This window comes from Macrotis lagotis, chromosome 1 (assembly GCF_037893015.1).
Source record: "Macrotis lagotis isolate mMagLag1 chromosome 1, bilby.v1.9.chrom.fasta, whole genome shotgun sequence".
Classification (NCBI taxonomy): domain Eukaryota; kingdom Metazoa; phylum Chordata; class Mammalia; order Peramelemorphia; family Peramelidae; genus Macrotis; species Macrotis lagotis.
The window spans coordinates 228375032-228398373 of NC_133658.1; the positions used below are offsets into that span (position 1 = coordinate 228375032).

At 35.7% G+C, this 23342-nt stretch overlaps 1 protein-coding gene and 1 long non-coding RNA gene across 2 annotated transcripts in view; one reads left to right on the plus strand and one right to left on the minus strand.

Annotated features, from left to right (window-relative positions):
* The window catches only part of LOC141504613 (polycystin-1-like protein 2), a 157984-nt gene that overhangs the window by 60792 nt on the left and 73850 nt on the right, over positions 1-23342 (minus strand). Inside the window, 2 exon segments of the mRNA XM_074209734.1 lie at positions 4342-4488; positions 16329-16507. Coding sequence (XP_074065835.1) covers positions 4342-4488; positions 16329-16507 — 326 coding nt within the window.
* LOC141504615 (uncharacterized) overlaps positions 2756-23342 on the plus strand; it is a 37330-nt gene continuing 16743 nt past the window's right edge. Inside the window, exon 1 of the long non-coding RNA XR_012473429.1 lies at positions 2756-2854. This is a non-coding gene — a long non-coding RNA (uncharacterized LOC141504615). The remainder of the gene's footprint in view (positions 2855-23342) is intronic.

The window sequence follows — 23342 nt, forward strand, 5'->3', positions numbered from 1 at the left end:
GAGGTTGGATTTGAACTCAGGTCCTCCTGACTCCAGGACCAGCATTCTATCCACCTACTGCCCTCTGCCATATACTTTTGAGAAAAAATATATTCCTTTCTATTCCCATTGAATTTTCTCCAAAGGTCTATCATATCTAGCTTTTCTAGAACTTTATTCACTTCCTTAGCTTCTTTTTAATTTATTCTTGATCAGATTTATCTAGTTCTGAGAGGTGAAAGTTGAGTTCTACACTGGTATGGTTTTCTTATCTCTTTCCTCATCATTCAGCTTGTCTTTCAAAAATTTAGATTTTATATCATTTGGTGCATATATATTTAGTATTGATATGATTTCATTGCCTATATTTTACAAGATATAGCTTCCCTGTTTAATTAATTAGCTCTATTTTTTTTTAGGTTTGTTTTTTTTTGCAAGGCAAATGGAGTTAAGTGGCTTGCCCAAGGCCACACAGCTAGGTAATTATTAAGTGTCTGAGACTGGATTTGAACCCAGGTACTCCTGACTCCAGGGCCGGTGCTTTATCCACTACGCCCTAGCTGCCCCAATTAGCTCTATTTTTGCTTTTGCTTTGTCTGAGATCATGATTGCTATCCCTGTTTTCCTCAGCTAAAACATAATATATTCAACAGCAGCCTCTCATCTTTATCCTGTGTATATCTGTTTCTAATGTGTTTCTTGTAAACAACACATTGTAGGATTTTGATTGCTAATCCATTCTGCTGTACAGTTGCATTTTTTTGATAAGTTCATCTCACTCACATTTATAGTTAAGATAACTCTTTCCCTCTATACTATTTTTCACTCGTTCCCCACCTCTCCCCTTCCCATTCTTTCCCTCCTTCCCAATTATACTTCCCTTTTATTAGTTCCCCTCCCCTTCTATTAACTTCATTCCTTTTTACTCTTTAGATATAAAATAGATTTCTATATCTAACTGAATATGCATGTTATTATTCCCTTTCTGAGTCAATTTTGTTGAGAGTAAGGTTTAAGTTTTGCTCACCACCTCCTTTCCCTCAATCTTTCCCTTCATTTTAATAGTTTTTTTAATGCCTCTTTTATGTAGGATAATTTACCTCATTCAATCTCTCCCCTCCTTCTTCTTCCATTATAATTTTCTTTCTCATCCCTTTATTTTGTTTTGTTGGAGTATGATCCCATCAGAGTCACTTTATATCCATATCCCCTTTCTACATATACTACTAATTGCTGTTATAGTAATACATTTCTAAAGAGTTACAAATATTGTATTGCATAAAGAAGTATAAAGAAGTTAACCTTCTTGAATTTCTTATGTTTCTTTTTCTTCTTTCTTTTTTTTAACCTTTTAAGGTTTTCCTTGTGTATTATATTTGGAGGTCAACTTTTTATTCAGCTCTGGTCTTTTAATTAGAAATGCTTCAAAGCCCTTTATTTCACTAGAGGAATATCCATTCTCCCTTCCCCCACCCAAAAAATTATATTCAGTTTTGCTAGGTAGGTGATTCTTGGTTGTAATCCTAACTCCTTTTATATTCCAAACCTTCCAATTCTTTAATGTGGAAGCTGCCAAATCCTGTGAAATACTGACTGTAGCTCTACAATTTTTGAATTGTATCTTTTTTTTTGGATGCTTGCAATACTTTTTCCTTGATATATTAGTAGATTCTTTCAATTTCTATTTTTGCCCTGTGGTTTTGATAAATCAGGGCAGTTTTTTTGATAATTTGAAAGAGGTTTTCAAGACTTTGTTTTAATCATGACTTTCAGGTATTCCAATAATTCTTATCTTTCCTAGATCTATATTCTAGGTCAGTTGTTCTTCAAATGAGAAATTTCACATTTTCTTCTAGACTTTTTTTAAAAAAATTGTTTTATTATATTTAGATGTCTTATGGAGTTATTCATTTACATGTGTCCAATTCTAATTTTCAAGGAAGTATTTTCTAAAGTGAGTTTCTATATTTCTTTTCCATTTGGTCAATTCTATTTTTTTATAGAGTTACTTTCCTTGGAAAATTTTTGTAAATCTTTTCCCATGCTCTTTTTTTTCATGATTCTCTTGCATTATTCTCATTTCTTTTCCCAATTTTTCTTCTGCTTCTCTTATTTTATTTTTAAATTTTTTTTAAGATCTTCAGGAATATTTTGGTACTTGAAATCAAATTACATTTTTCTTTAATGCTTCACATGTAACCTTGAGGCTTCATATTTTGACATTATTGAACTCTTCTAAACCTTGATCTTTCCTAATCGTCATAGTAACCTCCATAGTCAAGGGGTTTTTTTTCCTATTTTTTTTCTGTCTTTTTTTTTTATTATTTGATGTTTTTTATGTTTTATGTTCTGATCCTGCTTTGTCCCAAACTTTTTTTGTTGGGGCTCTATGTCTTACTGTTGACTTTCATTGGGTTTCAGGGTTTAGTTACTTGCTTTCTCTTAAGGGTAGGCTTCCTTTAAAGCTTGTATGGGGGTGTGGGATTTAGCCTGGACCTGTTCTAGGGGTAGGGCCTTCCTGCTGGGTCTCTTTGGTAACAGAATCTTTCTGGTGACTGTCCCTGGAGGAGAGACATTGTTGCCGATCTGTCCCAGGGTGATACCTTGCTGATGGACTGCTATGGAAACAGGGCCTCTGTCCTAGCAGGTCCTGAAGGAGTAATTTTATTGTTGATCTGCCTGAGGGGTGGGGCCCTGTTGCTGGATTTCTATAGAAACCAGGTCTTTCTACTGTAGGCCCTAGGGGTGGGGTCTCACTGTTGATCAGTCTTGCAGGCCCTCTGCAGTGAGGTTGGCTTCTGCAGTTGCTGCTACAGCTGCTCTTGGACCTTGATCCCCTCCCACCCCAGTTAGAACAACCTTTCCAACTGTGCTGGTAAGCAGCTTCCCTGCTCAATTTTGAAGTGGTTTTCTAGTTGTTTGGAGGAGAATTTGGAGGGACTCCAGAGGATTCCTTCCTTACTCTACCATTTTGGCACTAGACTTCTGTCATAGTATTTTTAAAGCACTTTTCCTGATTTCTATTCTGCTCCCATCATTGCTTACGTTATATCCTAGTTTTCAATGGACAAGTGTTATTTTCCTTACAACTCTAACCCCATGCCCCAACTGTTATCAACTTTTGGGTCATCTTTGTTTCCCTAGGTCAGTGCCTACAGCTTCAGAACTGTTTAATAAATGTCTATTGAACTGAATTATGTTCAAAATATTTTCCCTTCCACTGTATATGTCCTTTGCTCTCTAGGCTGGCATTCAGCCTAATTATCTTCCCAGACCTATTCCACATTATGTGCTTGCCAAACTGAACACCTTTTCTTCCTGTTTCCCTCTCCTGACTTTTGTCCATTCTGGTTTCTTCTTGGATCTACTACATGGTTTGTCCTTCACGTGATTCCTTGAATTCTTGCATTTTGTTAATATGATCAGCCTTTAGGAATAAAGTAGGCATTTTCTTTTATTTTTATTGAGGGGTTTTTTTTTGCATACAAGGAAATTGGGTTGAGTTTGTGCTCAGAAATATCTTTTTTGTATTTTCCTGGTATTTAAAGTAAAAAAAAATCTATTAGTAACTGTATCTCAGAATTTTTCTTTGAGGTATCACAATACTGTATAATTCTAATTAACCCATTTAACCTCTGATGGAGTTCAGTTTTCTCATTTGTAAAAGAAGAGTTTGGACTAGATAATGGAAAATACTTATTTTCCCATTCAGCTGTACTGGCTTTGTGCTGTTGATGGCATTTGAGACTCCTATCTGCAGACTCCTTGTATTTGCACTGCCTAACTGCCATGCCTGGAATGCTTTACTTACTCACCTCTAAAAACTGACTCCATTCAAAATTCAACTCAAATCCCAACTTCTGTAGGAGACCTTCCCCTTCCCCTTCTCTGCCTTCTCTCTAACATAATTTTCCATTTTCACTATATATATCTTGTGTGTACAATTATTTTTATTTCTCTCATGAGAATATGAAATCCTAGAAAATGGGACTGAATTTTTCTTTTCTTTGTATCCCTAGCATCTAGTATAATTCCTGATATTTAATAAATATTTAATAAATATAAATAGTGATATTTAATAAATTAAATAAACATTTAATAAATTAAATAAATGTTTAATAAAATATTTAATAAATATAGTGACATTTAATAAATGCTACTTACCAATTGTCAACATTCTCTGTTCTATATTTTAAAGTCTAGTCTAGCTCTGAGATTCTATATAATATCCAATTCATAATTAGACAATATTATTATATACATTTGCTTCTCTGAGATTTTTCAAAGCCACAGGTATACTCAGTTTTTCTCCATGTTCTCCAATATGAACATAGGAATGGAAAATTTGAAAAGTAATCTTGCCTGAACTGTTTCATATCTTGTTCTGTGGCCACTGGGAATCTCCTGTCTAGGACACAGTCACCAAGATCAATGGACAGCCAAGATTTACAGAGGAAATACCATTTCTGATCCAGTGTCAAATCATGGATTGTCACACGGTTGACATACCTAGAAAAGACAGTAAGATTATAAAGTGATGAAGAATGTAACCTAATACCTAAGCAGAACAGAGGTTGTTGGGGCTATACAGAGATACTTCATTGGTTGGTCCAATCCCTGGAAGAAGCAATCTGAAAAAGAGACCAAGAATTTTTTTCCTCTGTGTTAAGACTTAAGAAATTGTATCAAAATTTGGCCAAACAGAAGTAGTTTATAAAGTGTTTTCATACAACTCTATGAGGTAAAAAGTAAATTAGTATCCTCATTTTACAGATTAGAAAACTGAAAAAGAGAATCACAGAATCTGATAAATAAAACTTTAGAGACTATCAAGACAAACTCTTTAACATCATCAAGAATTCATCCAGCCTTCATTTGAAGACCTTTAGTGGTTGTGGGGGGGGGGGGGGTAGGGAAGAACCTGGTACTTCCTAAGGAAGTCCATTCATCTTTTGGCTAGCTCTATTATACTCTCTACAATGGCCATTCTAAACTTTCCCATCTCAAGCTTCCTGAACATTTTCTGACCCCTTTCTCTCAGCATAGGACTATATCTATGTTATTAATCAAATAGAAGTCACCCTTTACAAGCACCACCTTCCCTATTGTAAACTTTGCAAACTTTCTATATCATCTCCCATTGTCTTCTTAGAATTACAGACTCACGACACTAATACTTTTGGACATTATGTCTCATAATGAAGTTGTTGCTGTCATTGAACTTGCAGTCTCTTAAGACTCTTAAGACATTCAGATCTTTTTTTAAAATTTTATTTATTTAGGGCAATGGTCACACAGCTAGACAATTATTAAGTGTCTGAGGCTGGATTTGAACTTAGATCCTCCTGACCCCAGGGCCAGTGCTCTATCCACTATGCCACCTAGCCGTGCCCCACTCAGATCTTTTTAACAGTAATTTTTGACTCTGCCTCCCCAACTTTGTACTTTTAAAGTTGATTTTTGTTTAAACTTTGAGTTGAAGGACTTTATAATTGTATCAGATCTGCTATTAGATTTAGCCCTCTAGTCTAGCCTATTGAGATCTTTTTAGATCCCAATTCTGTTAACCATCTAAGTATCTTTTCCAGTTTTGTGTTATTAGCATATTTCATAAAATCTTACCATCTATACATACCTTTTTTCATCTGAGTAGTTGATAAAAATGTTAAACATCACAGAACTAAAGAGAGATCCATGTATTATTACTGGACTCAAGTACTAGTAACAAAACCAAAACTCAAACCCAGGTCTTCTGAATTGAAAGTGCAACACTCTACCATATGAGACCCTCTGGAGAGCTAAAGTTCAACTAATGTGCTGACAAGGAAGGACTCTCTCAAACTGGCAACTATATGTTTGGCATTAAGTCAGAGTGCCAACACATGTACCAGATGACAAATTCTAATCTACAAAGATTGGGAGAACAGGCTTGGTGTTCCCACATAGGGATAAAGACTGAAAGCTTGTTTCATCATTCACCACAGATAAAAATGACTTCACATCTTAGTACTTGTAATTCTGGATCCACCAACAAATCATAAGAGGGATGAATTTTCCTGCTCTGGTTCTAAAGATCCAGACACCCAGAAGGGTTTGGTGTCAGAAAAAGAAAAAAAAATTGAACCCATACCTTAATTTAATTTATTTTTTTAAATTAATTTTTATTTTTATTCTAACTTAATCAAAACCAAATAGAACAGGCATTTGACACAATGAAGAAGAGAAAAAAAATAGGATTATTTATTCATCCTCTAATTCTATAGACTAGGAAGTTGGAGATCAAGTGCCTTGATTTAATTCTTTAAACCAGACTTGAACAATGGATAGGTGACTGCTGAAGAGACATCTTTGATTCCAGTGAGAAGACAATAGAATTAGGTAATACACCTATTTATATGCATTTTAAAGCATATTTGAGCCTTTTTTTAGTTCAATTGAACAATATTAAGAAATAAAGAGATTTATAGGGCAGAGCCAAGATGATGGTACAAAGCTAACAAGCTCCCAGAGCCTTTCTCTATCAAAGATGCCTGAAGCCTCTACTCAGACACTCACACTACAGATCCCACCAAGAAAAAGAGAAGATTCAAAGAAATTTTCAACTGCAGACATCATGGAGGATCTTCAATGAAGGTCTGTCTCTTTGGGTGAAAAGAGGAAGAAAAGTCCAGGGGGTGGGAGAGCTGGGAAAGCCAGCAAGAGACTTTTAGCCACAGTGCAATTCAGGTCCCTACAGCTTAATAATAACAGAGGTTCCAGCAGCTGGATAGCAAGACAACAGGGAGGATCCCAAATTCAAACAAAGTCTAAACCCCAAAACACCAGGGTAGAAGACAAGACTGGGTTGGGAACAATCCTCTGTTAAGTCAGAACCTGGACATAAAGGTGGAGGAAAAAAAAAAAAACCTCTGCAAAGGCAAAGCCTGGACTGCATAGGCAACATCTTGCCCAGCAATAAGCCATCAAACAATCAGACCCCAGCCTTAGCAAAATAAAAATTTGGATCTATACTCCATATATCCCAGGAGCAGAAGTACAACAAAGATGAACAAAAAAGCTTAAAAGAGCGCTCACTATAGAAAAATATTTCACAAATAAAGATGTCAGCAATTCCATGTCTGAAGAAGAAAGCTGTGAAACATCACTCATACGAGAAATATCAAAATAGTCTATAAATTGGACTCAAATACAAAAGCTCATTGAAGAACTTAAAAAAGAATTTAAAAACCTAAGAAGAGAGGAAGAAGAGAAATGGAAAAAAGAAATGAAAGTCATACAGGAAAATTATGAAAAGTTGACCCCAAAATTCAACACCTTTAAAAAGGAAACAAAAGGTAATTGAAGAAAATAGAATCCTAAAAACTGGAATTGAACAGTTAGAAACGAATGAATCTACAAGATTACAAGATTTCATCAAACAAAATAAAAAGGCTGAAAAAAATGAAGAAAATGTAAAGTACCTTCTAAGGAAAACAAATGACCTGGAAAATAGAGCCAGGAAAGAGAAACTATGAATCATTGGACTACTAGAAAGCCTGGACCAACAGAAGAATCTGTAAAACATGCAAGAAATTATAAGGGAAAACTGCCCCAAACTACTAGAACAAGATAACAATTAAAAGAATTCACAGAACCCCTCCAGAAAGAGACCCAGGATAAAAACTCCAAGGGCTGTAATAGCCAAATTCCAGAATCCTCAAATAGAAGAGAGAATATTGCAAACAGCAAAAAGAAAACAATTCAAATACAAAGGGAACACAATCAGACTAACACAGGACCTATCAGCCTCAATACTGAAGGACTGCAAGAACTGGAATAACATGTTGGAGAGCTAAAAACCTGGGATTATTCAGAGATTATACAGAGAATTCAATTGCCAAATACATGACTGAAGAGTTACATAAAAAAAGGTAAATGAAAAAGCGGACTGAAAAAACAAAACTTTTAAACAAATGTTGGTCCCTAAAAGGGAAGATATAATTTTAACTCATTAGAATTTTACTTTTCTAAGAATAATTAGAGGGGAGAATATAATTGAAGAGAGTGAACCTAAGGGGATACAGGTTTAGTTGGGTCTTGCCCCTCAATTGAAGAGGTCCAAGATCTCAATCGCTATGTTTGAGATACAACCCCCTGAAAAAAAAGTCTCAACTTTAACTTAAGTATCTCATTACATTCTGACTGGCTTTAATCAAAAGGTGCTAAGCACCTTGTCTAATGAAGGCTTCATAAACTACAAGAACTTGAGACAGTGTCTCTATTACTTTACAATCATTTGTAAAGTTCTCAATGAGACCTCCAGAGCCTCCCAGTACTTAGAGATCTCCAAGATACTTTCAGTTAATTAGATAAGGATGTTTCACTTAACAAGTACCCTGGGTTGGGGGTTGGGGGGCTGGGAGAAAGTGGGAGGGCCTTGGTTCATTTAACAAGGTTTTAAGTACCCTGGGTGGGTCGGGGGGAGGTAAAGTGGGAAAGAAAATAGGCCAGGGGGAGAGGGGCACAAAGAGTTCAAGAAATGATAAGGCTTTGGGAGGATATTTTGGCTTGTGAAGAGGATTGTGTGTACTTGAAAAGCAGGTAAGGTACAAAATGATTATAATTATACTTTGATGCAATTTGAGTCAATGCTCCTTTTAAAAAATCAAGTAAACAATCTGTGATGATATCTTGATAACAATAGGAGCTTATCAAGCACTATTAGAGCACTTGAGTGGAATATTCCCTCTTAAGAGTTAATATTCTTAGTGAAATCCTCTCAAGTTTAAGAATCATTAAAACCAAGACACAGACTATTACTCTTAGACTATTCTTAGAAGAAAAAGAGGGAGAGGCCTTGCATTCCCAGTCAGACACCCTTCCAATTCTGTTAGGGAGGGAAATAGTGGAATACTTCCAGAGAAGAGACCTTGCATTCTCAGTTGGCCACCTATTTGATGATAGACTGGGAGAACAGCAGACTACCTTTTCTTGTAGTAGAGTTTTTGAGAAGACCTTGCATACTCAGACACTAATTCATTTAGATAGACAACAAAAGACTATTAGAAATCTTCTTCTGATATCCTCACCATCTGGACGGGTGAGGTAATATTCTATGAAAACATTTTATTCTTCTTTTTGTTATTGGGTAGATTTTTTTCAAGTAAAGATTGTAACTCTGAAAACCTTAATTAATCAGGTTGTAAGAGAGGGAAGGGGCTAGGGAGGGGAGAATTAAGTTAGGCCACACAATCTTGCTTGACTGTCAACTCTGGGCAGCTCTTTGATTCACCTTCAGTGTGATACATTTGAGTCTGTCCTTTCTCAAAAAAGATAAATAAACAACTTGAGAAGTAAACAACTATTTATTTTGCTCAGATCCAGTCTCTGAGATTTTTTCTTAGTATTGCACACAACACCAAGCGAATAGGCACAAAGATTTATAATTTTATTTTTTTATTTTTATTTTTTTTAGATTTTTCAAGGCAGTGGGGTTAAGTGGCTTGCCCAAGGCCACACAGCTAGGTAATTATTAAGTGTCTGAGGTCATATTTGAACTCAGGTATTCCTGACTACAAGGCTGGTGCTCTATCCACTGTGCCACCTAGCTGCCCCAAGATTTATAATTTTAGAGGGGGGGGAAAAGGGAGAATCTGAATGCTGTATAAATTCTATTCAGTAGATTTAGCCCAGTGAGGAAATAAAATACATTCCCACTTGGGTTTAAAAATCTAACTTAATCTACAAGGAAGGGGGGCACTGGGAAAGGGGAAGATAAGGGAAGAAGGGACTGATAAAAGGGAAGGGAAGGTAAAGAGAAAATAAACTGAAATTTAAATTTTTAAAAAATAAATCAAAAGTTAAAGGCAGTAAAATTTTGGTGAGGAGGAATAAGAGAAAAAGGAAAGAGATAAATATAAATGAAGAAAGATAGCATAGAGGGAAATACAGAATTAGTAATCTTAACTGTAAATATGAATGGGATGAATTGTCTCATAAAACAGAAACATAGCAGAATGGATTAAAAACTAGAATCGTATAATATGTTGTTCACAAGAAACACATTTGAAGCAGGGAGATACACAGAGTAAAGGTAAAAGATTGGAGCAAAATATATTATGCCTCAGCTGAAGTAAAAAAATCTGGGGTAGCGATTCTAATTTCAGACAAAGTAAAAGCAAAGTCAACCTCATTAAAAGGGATAAGTAAGGAAATTACATCTTCTTAGAAGGCACCATTGGAAATGAAGCTGTATCATTACTAAATATGTATGCACCTAGTGGGATAGCTTCCAGATTCCTGGAGGAAAAGTTGAGTGAATTACAAGGACAAATAGATAGCAAAACTTTAATAATGGGAGACCTCAACTTCCCTCTCTCAGAACTAGATAAATCTAACAACAAAATAAACAAGAAGGAACTTAAGAAGGTGAAGGAAATTTTAGAAAACTTAGATATGATAGACCTCTGGAGAAAATTTAATGGGGACAGAAAAGAGTATACCTTTTTCTTGGCAGTACATGGCACCTTCACCAAAATTGACCACATACTCGGGCACAAAAACCTTAAAATCAAATTCAGAAAGGCAGAAATAATAAATACACTCTTCTTAGATCATGATGCAATAAAAATTACATGTCATAAAGGGAAAGATAAACCAAGAACTAATTGGAAATCAAATTACTTTATCTTAAATAATTGGTAGATCACACAGCAAATAATAGAAATAATAATTATATCCAAGAAAATGATAATAGTGAGACATCATACCAAAATTTATGGGATGCAGCCAAAGCAGTTTTGAGGGGAAACTTTATATCTCTAACTGCCTATATGAATAAAATAGAGAAAGAGGAGATCAATGAATTGGGTATGCAACTAAAAAAGCTAGAAAAAGAACAAATTAAACATCCCCAATTAAATACCAAATTCTGAAAATCAAGGGTGAGATTAATAAAATAGAAAGCAAAAAAAACCCCATTGATCTCATAAATAAATCTAAGAGTTGGTTTTATGAAAAAGCCAATAAAATAGCAAACCTAGTTAATCTGATTAAAAAAAAAGAGACAATCAACCAGTATAAAAAATGAAAAGGGTGAACTAATCACCAATGAGGAGGAAATTAAAGAGAAAACTAGGAGCTACTTTGCCAAACTATGCCATTAAATTGGACAACTTGAATGAAATGGATGCATATTTACAAAAATACAAACTGCCCAGATTAACAGAAGAGGAAATAAATTACTTAAATAACCCCATTTCAGAAAAAAAATTGAAGAAACCATCAATAAACTCGCTAAGAAAAAGTTTCCAGGTCCACATGGATTTACAAGTGAATTCTACCAAACATTTAAGGAGCAATTAATTCATATTCTACATAAGCTATTTGAAAAAATAGGAGAGGAAGAAGTTCTACCAAACTCCTTTTATGACACCAATATGGTGCTGATACCTAAACCAGGAAGAACCAAAACAGACAAATTAATTATAGACCAATCTCCCTAATGAATATTGATGCAAAAATCTTAAATAAAATTTTAGCAATGAGACTACAGCAAGTTATTACCAGGATAAAACACCATGATCAGGTTGGATTTATATCTGTCAGGCAGGGATGGTTCAATATTAGGCAAACACTCAACATATCAACAGTAAACAAACACTAAACATATCAACAGTAAAACCAAAAGAAACTATATGAGTTTCTCAATAGATGCTGAAAAAGCCTTTGTTAAAATATAACATCCATTCCTATTAAAAACACTAGAACATATAGGAATAAATGGAGTTTTCCTTAAAATAATGAATAGTATCTCTCTAAAACCATCAACAAATATTATATTTAATGGAAATAAACTCAGAGCATTTCCAGTAAATTCAGGGGGAAAACAAGGATGCCCACTATCACCATTACCATTCAATATATATTAGAAATGCTAGCAGTAGCAATAAGAGAAGAAAAAGAAATCAGAATAGGCAATAAGGAAGCAAAACTTTCGCTCTTTGCAGATGATATGATGGTATACCTAGAGAACCTGAGAAAATCATCTAAAAATCTCCTTGAAACAATTAACAAATTCAGCAAAGTAGCAGAATAGAAAATAAACCCACATAAATCATCTGCATTTATATATATATATGAACAGCAAAGCCCGAGAACAAGAGATAGAGAAATTCCATTTAAAATAACTAGATAACATTAAATAATTGGGAATGTACCTCCCAAGACAAACCCAGAAATTATATGAATACAAGTATAAAGTTCTCACCCAAATAAAGTCAGTTCTAAATAATTGGAAATATGTTAAATGCTCATGATTAGGTAGAGCTAATATAATAAAAATGGCAATTCTACCCAAATCAAATTACTTAATTCAGTGCTATACCAATCAGACTACCAAACAAATACTTTACTGAGCTACAAAAAATAGTAACAAAATTCATCTTGAGTAACCAAAGGGCAAGAATAGCAAGGGAACTGATGAAAAAAAAATGTAAAGGAAGGTGGCCTAGCTCTACCAGATCTAAAACTATACTATAAAGTGGCAGTCATCAAAACTGCCTGGTAAGGGGAAGCTAGGTGGCGCAGTGGATAGAGCCCCTACCCTGGAGTCAGGAGTACCTGAGTTCAAATCCAGCCTCAGACACTTAATAATTACCTAGCTGTGTGGCCTTGGGCAAGCCACTTAACCCTTGCAAAAAAACTAAAAAAAACAAAAAAACCTGCTTGGTACTGGTTAAGAAGTAAAGTAATGGATCAGTGGATTAAGATAGGTTCAAAAGAAAACGAAATAAATGACTACAGCAATCTACTATTTGACAAATTCAAAGATATCAGCCTCTGGGATAAGAACTCACTATTCAACAAAAAGCTGTTGGGAAAACTGGAAAATAGTATGGCAAAAACTAGGCATAGAGCCACATCTTACACCCTATACCAAAATAACTTCAAAATGGGTACAGGATTTAGACATAAAGAGCGATACCATAGATAAATTAATAGACCAAAAAAATATTCTATCTATCTGATCTATGGAAAAGACATAAATTTTTGACCAAACAAGAATTAGAGTACATTACAACCTGCAAAAGGAATGATTTTGACAATATTAAAAAGGTTTTGCACTAATAAAATCAATGCTGCCAAAATTAGAAGAAAAGTGGAAAGCTGGGAAACAATCTTCACAACCAGGAGTTCTGATAAAAGTCTCATCTTTAAAATATATAGAGAATTGCATCAAATTTATAAGGCCACAAGTCATTCCCCAATTGATAGTCAAAGGATATGAACAGTTTTCAAATGAAATTAAAGATTATATATATATATAGAGAGACAGAGAGAAAGAGAGAGAGAGCATTTTTTCATATGCATATATATGCATATGAAAAAATGCTCCAAATCATTATTGATTAGAGAAATGCAAATTAAAACAACAATGAGGTATCATATCACACCTATTAGATTAGCCCAGATAAGAATAAGGGAAGATAATCAATGTTGGAGAGGTTGTGGAAGGAGTGGGACATTGATGCATTGCTGGTGGCGTTGTGAACAGATTCAACCTTTTTGGAGAGCAATATGGAACTATGCCCAAATAGCAACAAAACTGTTCATACCCTTTGACCCAGAAATTCCAATTCTGGAACTATATCCAGAAGAAATTGTAAAAAATGGAAAAAGTCCTTCATGTTCCAAAATATTTATAGCAGCCCTTTTTGTAGTGGCAAAGAATTGGAAACTGAGGGGATGCCCATCAGTTGGGGAATGGCTGAACAAGTTATGGTATATGAATACTATGGAATATTATTATTCTATAAGAAACAATAAATGGTCAGACTCTAGAGAAGCATGAAATGACTTACAGGATTCAATGCTGGGCAAAGGGAGTAGAGCTAAGAGAACAATTTACACATTAACATTATGAGATGAGCAACCTTGATGGAAGCAACCCCTCTCAGCAGTCCAGAGAGCTAGGACAACTGTATATGACAGATTATGGACTATATTAAACCCAACCAGAGGAAGAAAAACAAAACAAAATACACAGAGAAAAAAAACGCCCCTACTGAATCTGATGAACACTTTATAGAAATTACCTCTTATGTATCTTTTCCCCCTTAATCCTAATTCCTCATGCCAAAAACTACTAATTTGTAAATAATGTTTAACAAAATATGTATGTATAATGAATGCTAACCTGACTGTTCCCAACTGAGGGGAGGAGGGTGGGAAAGGAGCATGGAGGGAAACTTTGTAACTTGGAAATATACATGTACAAATGGATGAAAATAAATTTAAAAAAAGAAATAAACAAAGAAACTTTACTGTCACTTAATCAAACATTTTAGCAAACAATGTCTTCAATTGAAATCTGTTTTCTTTCACCTAATCCCTTACTTTTAGGAAAGTTTATTTCCTCCCAGAAGGAAAACAAAAGTTCAGGAAAATGAATTAGAGATAGTAACCAGACTTACAAAGAAGAATATCTCACCTCTAGTTGTAATCATTGCCTCCTCTCTTCTCCAGAAGGAATTAGGGTATTGATCAAAGGGAGATCTCTTTGTCTTGTTTCTGTAAACTGCTCTTGACAGGTCATAAAAGGATTGTGTGGATTTTCGGGAAAGGATTTTTCATAATTAAGTGACCCTTGTTATGGATTAATGAAACAATATATTAACTTTTACTTTATCCTGAGTTGTGTAATTATTTTTCATCATATAGTAAAATTTTCCTATGTTCAAAAATCCTATAGATATGACTTCAAATTATCTTGGGGAAAGAGATATCTGAGGGCATGAAAGGACTGTCAATTTAGGCAATTGTCTCTTTAAAGGAAAGCCATGCTAGGATTAGAATAAGAATAACAATGACATTATATAATGTTTGGCAATATGCCATGGGTTTTATATGCTTTATTTGATCTTTACAACAACCCTGTTGAATTAGATGCTGTTATTATCATCATTTTGTTGTTATTTGGTTGTTTCAGTGGGTCCAACTCTTCTTGACCCTGTTTGCCTGTTTTCCTCAACTATAAAATGAGTAGAGAAGGGAATGGCAAACCATTTCTTTGTCAAGAATAACTCAAATGGGATCACAAAGAGTCAGACATAATTGAACAACAACAAAAAACTGATATACAGAGTTTAAGTGAATTAAACAAGGTTACACAACTCTTAAGAATCTGAGGCAGGATTTGAAGTCAGGTCTTCCTGGCTCCACATCCTGTACTCTATGCACTATGCCACCTAACTGCCTGATTTATCAAAAATTAATAAAAATTATTTCTGTCAGACTTAGGTCTACAACACAGCACATGATATTAATAGTTTTTTCTATATTTCTTAGGAACCCATTGCACTCATTCCCCTATGAGGTACTCTCCAACTCTGATGTTTAGATCTCAGTACCAGGATTCCTATATGTCTCCTTTCTAACTGGACCCCTTGCTTCCATTTCTTATCCATGCCAAATTCCCATTCTCTGGCTATGTTTCCCTATTTGTAAAATGAAAAGGACTGGACTGTATTATCTTTCCTGCTGTGACATTTTATGTTATATATTCCCTCTTGTCTGGAAATTAATGTTCATTGACTCCTAGCTTTGACATTCTATGCTTGAAGGCCCCTCTCACCTCTGACATTCTGTATTCTGTGTTTTTCTTTTTTTTTTAACAAGGCAGAGGGGTTAAATGACTTGCTCAAGGTCATCTAGGTAATTATTAAGTGTCTGAGGCCGGATTTGAACTCGGGTACTCCTGACTCCAAGGCCAGTGCTCTATCCACTGCACCACCTAGCTGCTCCTGTATTCTGTGTTTTAAAGTCATAGGATCATAGACTTAGAATTGGAAGAAATCTTGTAGGTTATTTGGTACAACCTCCTCATTTTATGAGCAATGAATCTGAGGCCCAGAGAGATTAGGTTACTTCAACAAAGACACAGGTGGCAAGTGATAAAGCCAAACCAGAATCCAGTTCCTTTGGTTCCAAACCTAACACACTAATTGACCATTTCCCTAGTACTTTGTTTCCAGCACAGAGACTGGAAGGGATATCAGGAATGTTTGCTTTTCTGTAATTGTAACCACAGCACCTGCAACTATGAACCTGGTCCTTTTAGGCCTACACAGGAAAAAAAAGAAAAAAATGTTATGGTTACTCAGAAGTATTTTCATCATAGGTCTTGGAACTTCAGAACAATATCTCATTTAGTCTTTTAGTGTCTGTGGAAAGTAAAAATGGATATTATAACCATTTTACAGATAGAAAAACTTAGGTACAAGGTCACATGGCAGGGACAAGGTCTCTTGACTTCTTGCCTATTCATTCTGTTTGACTCCCTGAGCTCTGGATGCTCTGCATGAGCTTACCAAGATGGCCTGTCTCCAGAGTTGTCATGCCACAGTCTGATGCTCTGCAGTTCCCCAAGTGGAAAGAGGGTAGCCAGCAAGAAGACATCCATACCCCCTCGCTCAAAGACTGGCGTGTCTGGGTCTGTTAGGTGGTGAGGCTCACTTTCTCCTTCCAAACCATAAAGAGTAATTGTTACCTGAAATAACAAATCCAAATTCAGATTATTTAATAATATGTTTGAGGACCTTAAGATACCAGGGTACCACACAACAACTTAAAGGTTTGCCCTTTGCACAGCTTTAAAAATTTACTTTTGTTATTTTTTGCAAGGAAATGGGATTAAGTGACTTGCCCAAGGTCACACATCTGAGTTAGTATTAATTGTCTGAGGCCAAATTTGAACTCAGGTCCTCCTAACTCCAGTGTTCTATCTACTGTGCTACCCTCTTCTCTTGCTTTACAAATATTTGGGGTGAGCCATCCACTTCTCAACCAAGCACCCTTGGACCAGAGGTATAGATTGATGAGATGGCAAGGGAAGTCAAGGAACAGAGCAAAGGAAACAATCCCTATTTGAGGTAAAACTTGGCTATACTTCAACTTGAACCAATAGCACCATTTACAACAAGCCTCCTAAACTGGTAGTCAATAAATTCTTGCTAATAATCACCTTAGAACTTAGCAAATATGCTTAAATGTGAATGCAGAGAGATTCTGCTCGAAATTACATTAAATTGCCTCTTTGTGTGTTCTCTCCTCCATTGGATATTAGCTTCTTAAGGACAGGGTTTATTTTTGCCTTTCTGTTAAATATCACAGAGCTAAAGGCCCATTCATATATTGTTACTTGATCTATGTCCCTTGGTGGTGGTCCTTTGTTCTCAGATAGGACCATGACATCAGGGAGGTGATATCATGAGATGAGGTTAATCAAACTTAAGTAAGGGAGAGCTGTGTAAAGTCACCAGCCTGGCTTTTTCCTCTGCAGAGTTCAGTGGCCAGATATGCATGAGGATGATGGAGATGGCCTTGAATACAGTGGAAGACCTTGGTCTATTTAAGCTAAGGTCTTTAACTGATTCCAAGATCAAATACTAGTAACAGAGCCAGAACTCAAATCTAAGTCTTTTATCCCCCAGTAGTTAGCACAAAACTTAATAATTGTTTTTCTATTTATTCATCCTTTGGTGAGAACAGTCTAACATACACCTAGATTTTGGGAAAGCTTCTTTCTTTTCTTTTGAACATTTCTATTTTTTCTTTTTTTAATAAAAGAAAGATTTTTTTTATTTTGAATTTTACAATTTCCTCCCTTAATGTTGCTTCCCTCCGCCCATTCCCCCGACAGAAGGCAGTCTGTTAATCTTTACATTGTTTCCATGGTATACATTGATCTAAGTTGAATGTGATGAGAGAAATCATATCCTTAAGGAAGAAAAGTAAAGTATAAGAGATAGCAAAATTACTTAGATTTTTTTAAAATTAAAGGTAATAATAGTTTTTGGTCTTTGTTCAAACTCCACAATTCTTTCTCTGGATACAGATGATATTCTACACTGCAGATAACCCAAAACTGTGCATGATTGTTGCACTGATGGAATGAGCAAGTCCATTAAGGTTGATCATCACCCCGTGTTGCTGTTAGGGTGTACAGTGTTCTTCTGGTTCTGCTCATCTCACTTAGCATCAGTTCATGCAAATTCTTCCAGGCTTCCCTGAATTCCCATCCTTCCTGGTTTCTAATAGAACAATAGTGTTCCATCACATACATATACCCACAGTTTGTTAAGCCATTCCCCAATTGAAGGACATTCACTTAATTTCCAGTTCTTTACCATTACAAACAAAGCTGCTATGAATATTTTTACAAGTGATCTTTTTACCCTTTTTTCATCATCTCTTCAGGGTATAGACCCAGTAGTATTGCTGGATCAAATGGTATGCACATTTTTGTTGCCCTTTAGGCATAAATCCAAATTGCTCTCCAGAAAGTTTGGATGAGTTCACAGTTCCACCAATAATGCATTAGTGTCCCAGATTTCCCACATTCCTTCCGACATTGATCATTGTCCTTTCTGGTCATAATGGCCAGTCTGAGATGTGCCTCAGAGATGTTTTGATTTGAATTTCTCTAATCAGTAATGATTTGGAGCAATTTTTCATATGGCTGTGGATCACTTTGATTTCGACATCTGTAAATTGCCTTTGCATATCTTTTGACCATTTGTCAATTGGGGAATGGCTTGTTTTTTTAAAAAATGTGACTTAGTTCTCTGTATATTTTTAGAAATGAGTACTTTGTTAGAAATACTAGTTGTAAAAATTGTTTCTCAATTTACTACATTTCTTTTGATCTTGTTACGGTGGTTTTGTCTGTGCAAAAGCTTTTTAATTTAATGTAATCAAAATTGTCTAGTTTGGTTTTAATGATGTTCTCCATCTCTTCCTTTGTCATAAACTGCTTCCCTTTCCAAAGATCTGACAGGTAAACTATTCCTTGATGTCCTAGTTTGCTTATAATATTGTTTTTTATCTCTAAATCCTTGTATTCATTTTTATCTTATCTTGGTATAGGGTGTGAGGTGTTGGTCGAATCCAAGTTTCTGCCATACTAACTTCCAATTTTCCCAATAGTTTTTATCAAAGAGAGAGTCTTTATCCCAATAGCAGAACTCTTTGGATTTATCAAATAGCAGATTATTGTAATCATTTTCTTCTATTGCACCTAGTCTATTCCACTGATCCACCACTCTATTTCTTAGCCAATACCAGACAGTTTTGATGACTGATGAGGAAAGCTTATTTCTAAAGGTTTAGATGAAGGCTAAATAGAATTCTATAGGCTAAAATGTTTAAAGGGAAAACAGTCCAAAACAGAAGGGAAACTCAAGAATGAAAATATGAAGCCATAAAAGGAAACAATTCAGATAAGGAAGAAAAGTGGAAATTATCAGAAGAGACTAATATGTAATAAAGGATAACTATGAGGAAAGAAAGACTAAGCATTTGCTAAACACCTGCTCTGTGCCAGTCATTGTCCTAAATGCTTAATAAATAATCATCTTTTTGTTCCTCACAACAACCTGGAAGATGGGCTTATTATCCCAAGTTTATCGTTAAGGAAACTAAGGCAGGCAGAGGATGAGTGACTTGTGCTTACACAGCAAGAAACTCTTTGAGGCTGGATTTGAATTCAGGCCTTCCTGACTGGAGGCCCCTTGTTTGCTCTACTGTGTTACCTAGCTGCCTATGACACATAGTACAGGTCTGTACAAATAGTTTCAGCAAGTACTCAGGTGCAGAATAAGGTGAAGCTGGAGAAGAAAGCTAATGACAACAAAAAGATCATTAAAAGCTATACTGAGAGGAAGAAGAAGCTCAAAGAAGGGACAGGATTGCTGTTTGGGATGACCCAAACAATAGCAAAAAGAGGGCAGAAATGCTGTTTTTACTTTGATTCTATTTTCTTAGTCAAGGATAATGATCTTTGCACTGGAAAGGAGAGAGCAAACCTGGTTAATAGGTAATTGATTCCCAAAACAAGTAAGGAAATAGTCACAGAACATGGGGTGATCCTTGATAAATTCAAGTCACCTGGTCCAAAGGAATGATACCCTTAGGTTCTGAAAAAACTAGAGGATATGATGCTGAACCATCTGTAGAGAATAAGAGAGGTTTCTTAGGACCAAAGAAGGGCATATGACTCCATTTTAAAAAAAAGGGAAAGAGGGTAGAGTTTTCTAACAAAAATTAGAGAGATTGATTGCAATTCCTGAGAAAATTCAAAAATAGTCCAATAAAAAGGTGATTAATGAACAGTGAGAAAAGGGAACCTTGATTACCAAGAATCATCATGGTTTCTTCAAGAAAAGTTTGTGCCAGACCAATCTTATTTGCTCTGTTGTAGGGTTCTTAAGCTCATGGATTGATAAAATGCTATAGATATAGTTAATCTAGATTTTTATGAAAGCAAAATATATATATATATATATATATACTTATAGATTTAAACAATAATATAATTAGATAGATTTGGAACTGATTGAATGACTAGATTTAAAGAGTATTCATTAATAATTCCGTGTCCACTTGGAAGGAGTTATCCCGTGGAGTGTGCCAAGAATCTGTGCTTTTCCCTAGGATTGTTAACATTTTTATTAATGATTTGACTGAATGCATCAATGGCACACACTAATAAAATCTTCATATGAAACAAAGCTGGAAGGAATAGCTAGCACAGTGATTGACAGGGAGGGAGCTAATGAGATGGAATTCTAAAGGCATAAATGTAGAGTCATACTAGGTTAAAAAATTAGCTTCGCAAATACAAGATGAGGAAAGAGTTATTTGAAAGTAGTAATAAAGCCATATGTTGGGTATTATTTTTAGTTCTGGGATCTCTAGGATGTTGTTAATCTGAGGAATGTCAGAATACAATCAGAAAGGTAGGTAATGGGTTTCTCTCCTTTAGTGATCTTCAAGTAGAGGGTCGATGTCTGTTTGTCAGGCATGTTAAGAGTAGGGTTTCCTTTTTTGGCTCTTGGTTGGAATGGCTAGGTGGTGTAGTAGATAGAGCACTGATCCTGGAGTCAAGAGGACCTGGGTTCAAATCCAACCTCAAACACTTAATACTCTCTAGCTGTGTGACCTTGGGCAAGTCACTTAATACTGATTACCTTGCATTCAGAGCCATCTCCAGTTGTCCTGAGTCATATCTGGCCATTGGACCCAGATGGCTCTGGAGGATAAAGTGAGGCTGGTGACTTAGTACAGCACTGTCTCATTCAAATCTAATTCATGTGCTTATCATGGCATCCCCATCTTGATGTCATGGTCTTCTTTGAGAATGAAGGTGGGGAATGAGGATCACTAAAATTCCTTCTGAAATTCTGTGAAATATTCCTTGTACTCAAGGAACTTAAATTCTGTTGGTGGGGGGAATGTACCCAAAGAAATAAGTGCAAAATAGAGGTATAAAACATCATGGAATAGTAGGATACAAATAACTTTGAGGAGATCAACAGTTCTGGAGTGAGAGATGGCATTTACAGGAAAATAACCTTAAAGGAAGAGAGAAAGGGGTGAATTTCTGATTTAGAGGGCAACCCATAAAAATGCATTGAGATAGAGATGGATTATTGTGTATAGTGAGCAGCAAACAGGACAGAATGCAGGAAGGAGAATTATGAGCAATGAGTCTGGAAAAGTAGATTGGCGTCAGATGTAAAGGATTTTAAATGCCAAATAGAAGAATTTGTATTTTATTCTAGAGGAAATAGGGAGCCACAGGAGCTTCAGGAATATCTTTTTAGCAACTGAATGAAACATGTATTGGAGAGGAAAGATTATTAGAAGTAGAGACCAATTAAAAGACAATTGCAATAATTTTGGCAGTAGGTGATGAAAACCTGTATTAGGGAGGCAAATATGTGAGTGAAAAAAATAGAACAGACACAAAAGGTGTGGCAAGAGATTGGATACTGAGAGTGAATATTTGAGGATGACACTACAGTTGCATACCCAAGTATCTAGAAGGATGGTGATGCCTTTGATAGATACAGGAAAGGTGGGTTTGGAGAAAAACATAATGCACTCCATTTTGGATCTGTTGAATTTTAAATCACCATACAGTTTGTTGATGTGGGACTAGAGCTCAAGACAGATAGTAGACCTGGTTATCTACACCTGTGAATTATCTGTGTAGAGATAATTAAACCCATGGAAGTTGATGAGATCACTGAATGGGTAAACAAAAGGAAAAGAAGATCTAGGAGAGAACTTTGGGGGTCACTTGTGTTTAATGATGGGAGAAGGATGATTATCCAGCAAAGGAGACTGAGAAGAAGCAACCACAGGTATAGAAGAACTAAGAGAAAATGATGTCATGAAGACTAAGGAAGGATAGAACATTTATCAGTTAGGAATGCCCAACAGAGAGGGAAAGAAGCATAAGGATGGAGAACAGCACAATTGAGCAATCAAAGCTCTCTCTTGAAAGAGCTGTTTCAGCTCAATAAAGAGGTGCCAGTGTGGTACAGGGAAATATTGTATTTAGAGAGTTATGCTACTTACCAGCTGTGAGATCATGGGCAAGTCATATGACCTCAATAGAGTTCAATTTCTTCATCTGTAAACTGAGGAGGTTGGACTAGATTACATTGAAGGACCTTTCCAAGGAACTTTTGTTACCCCAAGCACCTAGCATAATGCCTGGATAGTAGGTACTCAATAGACATTTGTTGATTGATTAAATTTAATCCTAAAATTTTTACTTAGTTGTCCTACTATCATCTCAAATTCACCTTTTCCAAAACTGAACTTATCCCCACTCCACTTCCAGACCTTCCCTTCTTCCCAACTTCTTCATTTCTATTGATAGCATTACCTTGCTCCTGTCCATACTGAAATCTCAGTCATTTTTGGCTCTTACTTTTCTACATCCCTAATCAAAAAAACAGCTTCTAACCAATAATCAGTAACCAGATTTTACAGATTTTTCCTCCCCAAATCTCAACCAACCATCCCTTTTTCTCGATAAACAGTACAATCATCCTAGTCCATCCTACATAGATTACTGTGCTACCTTCTTACTTGCCACTAGTGTCTCCTAGATAGAGTATATCTGCTCTAATTATCCTATTAAAAGTCACCTTCAGAAACCTTCAATTACTCTCCATTTCTGGTTCTTTACAAATAAATTCCTTATTTTGGCATTAAGGTCTTTATAAACTGTTGTGGACCTCTGCAGCCTTCCCTGCTACCATTCATCCCCTTCAATGAACTCTTCTTCTTTTGCATCCTTCATTATCTTCATTATTCCTTGAACATATCTTGTGTTTTCTACCAGACTTGTTTCTACCATGCTGACTTTTTTTTTTTTTAACAATTCACATCAAGGACATGTCATAGACCTCAAACACACTCACTTGTACTTACATTCTTAGCCCTAGGTCCACTTACTTGTTTTGGGTGTAGACCATAGACAGCTCAGTCATTTGCCATCTGATCAGAGAGTTTCCCATTACTGCTCC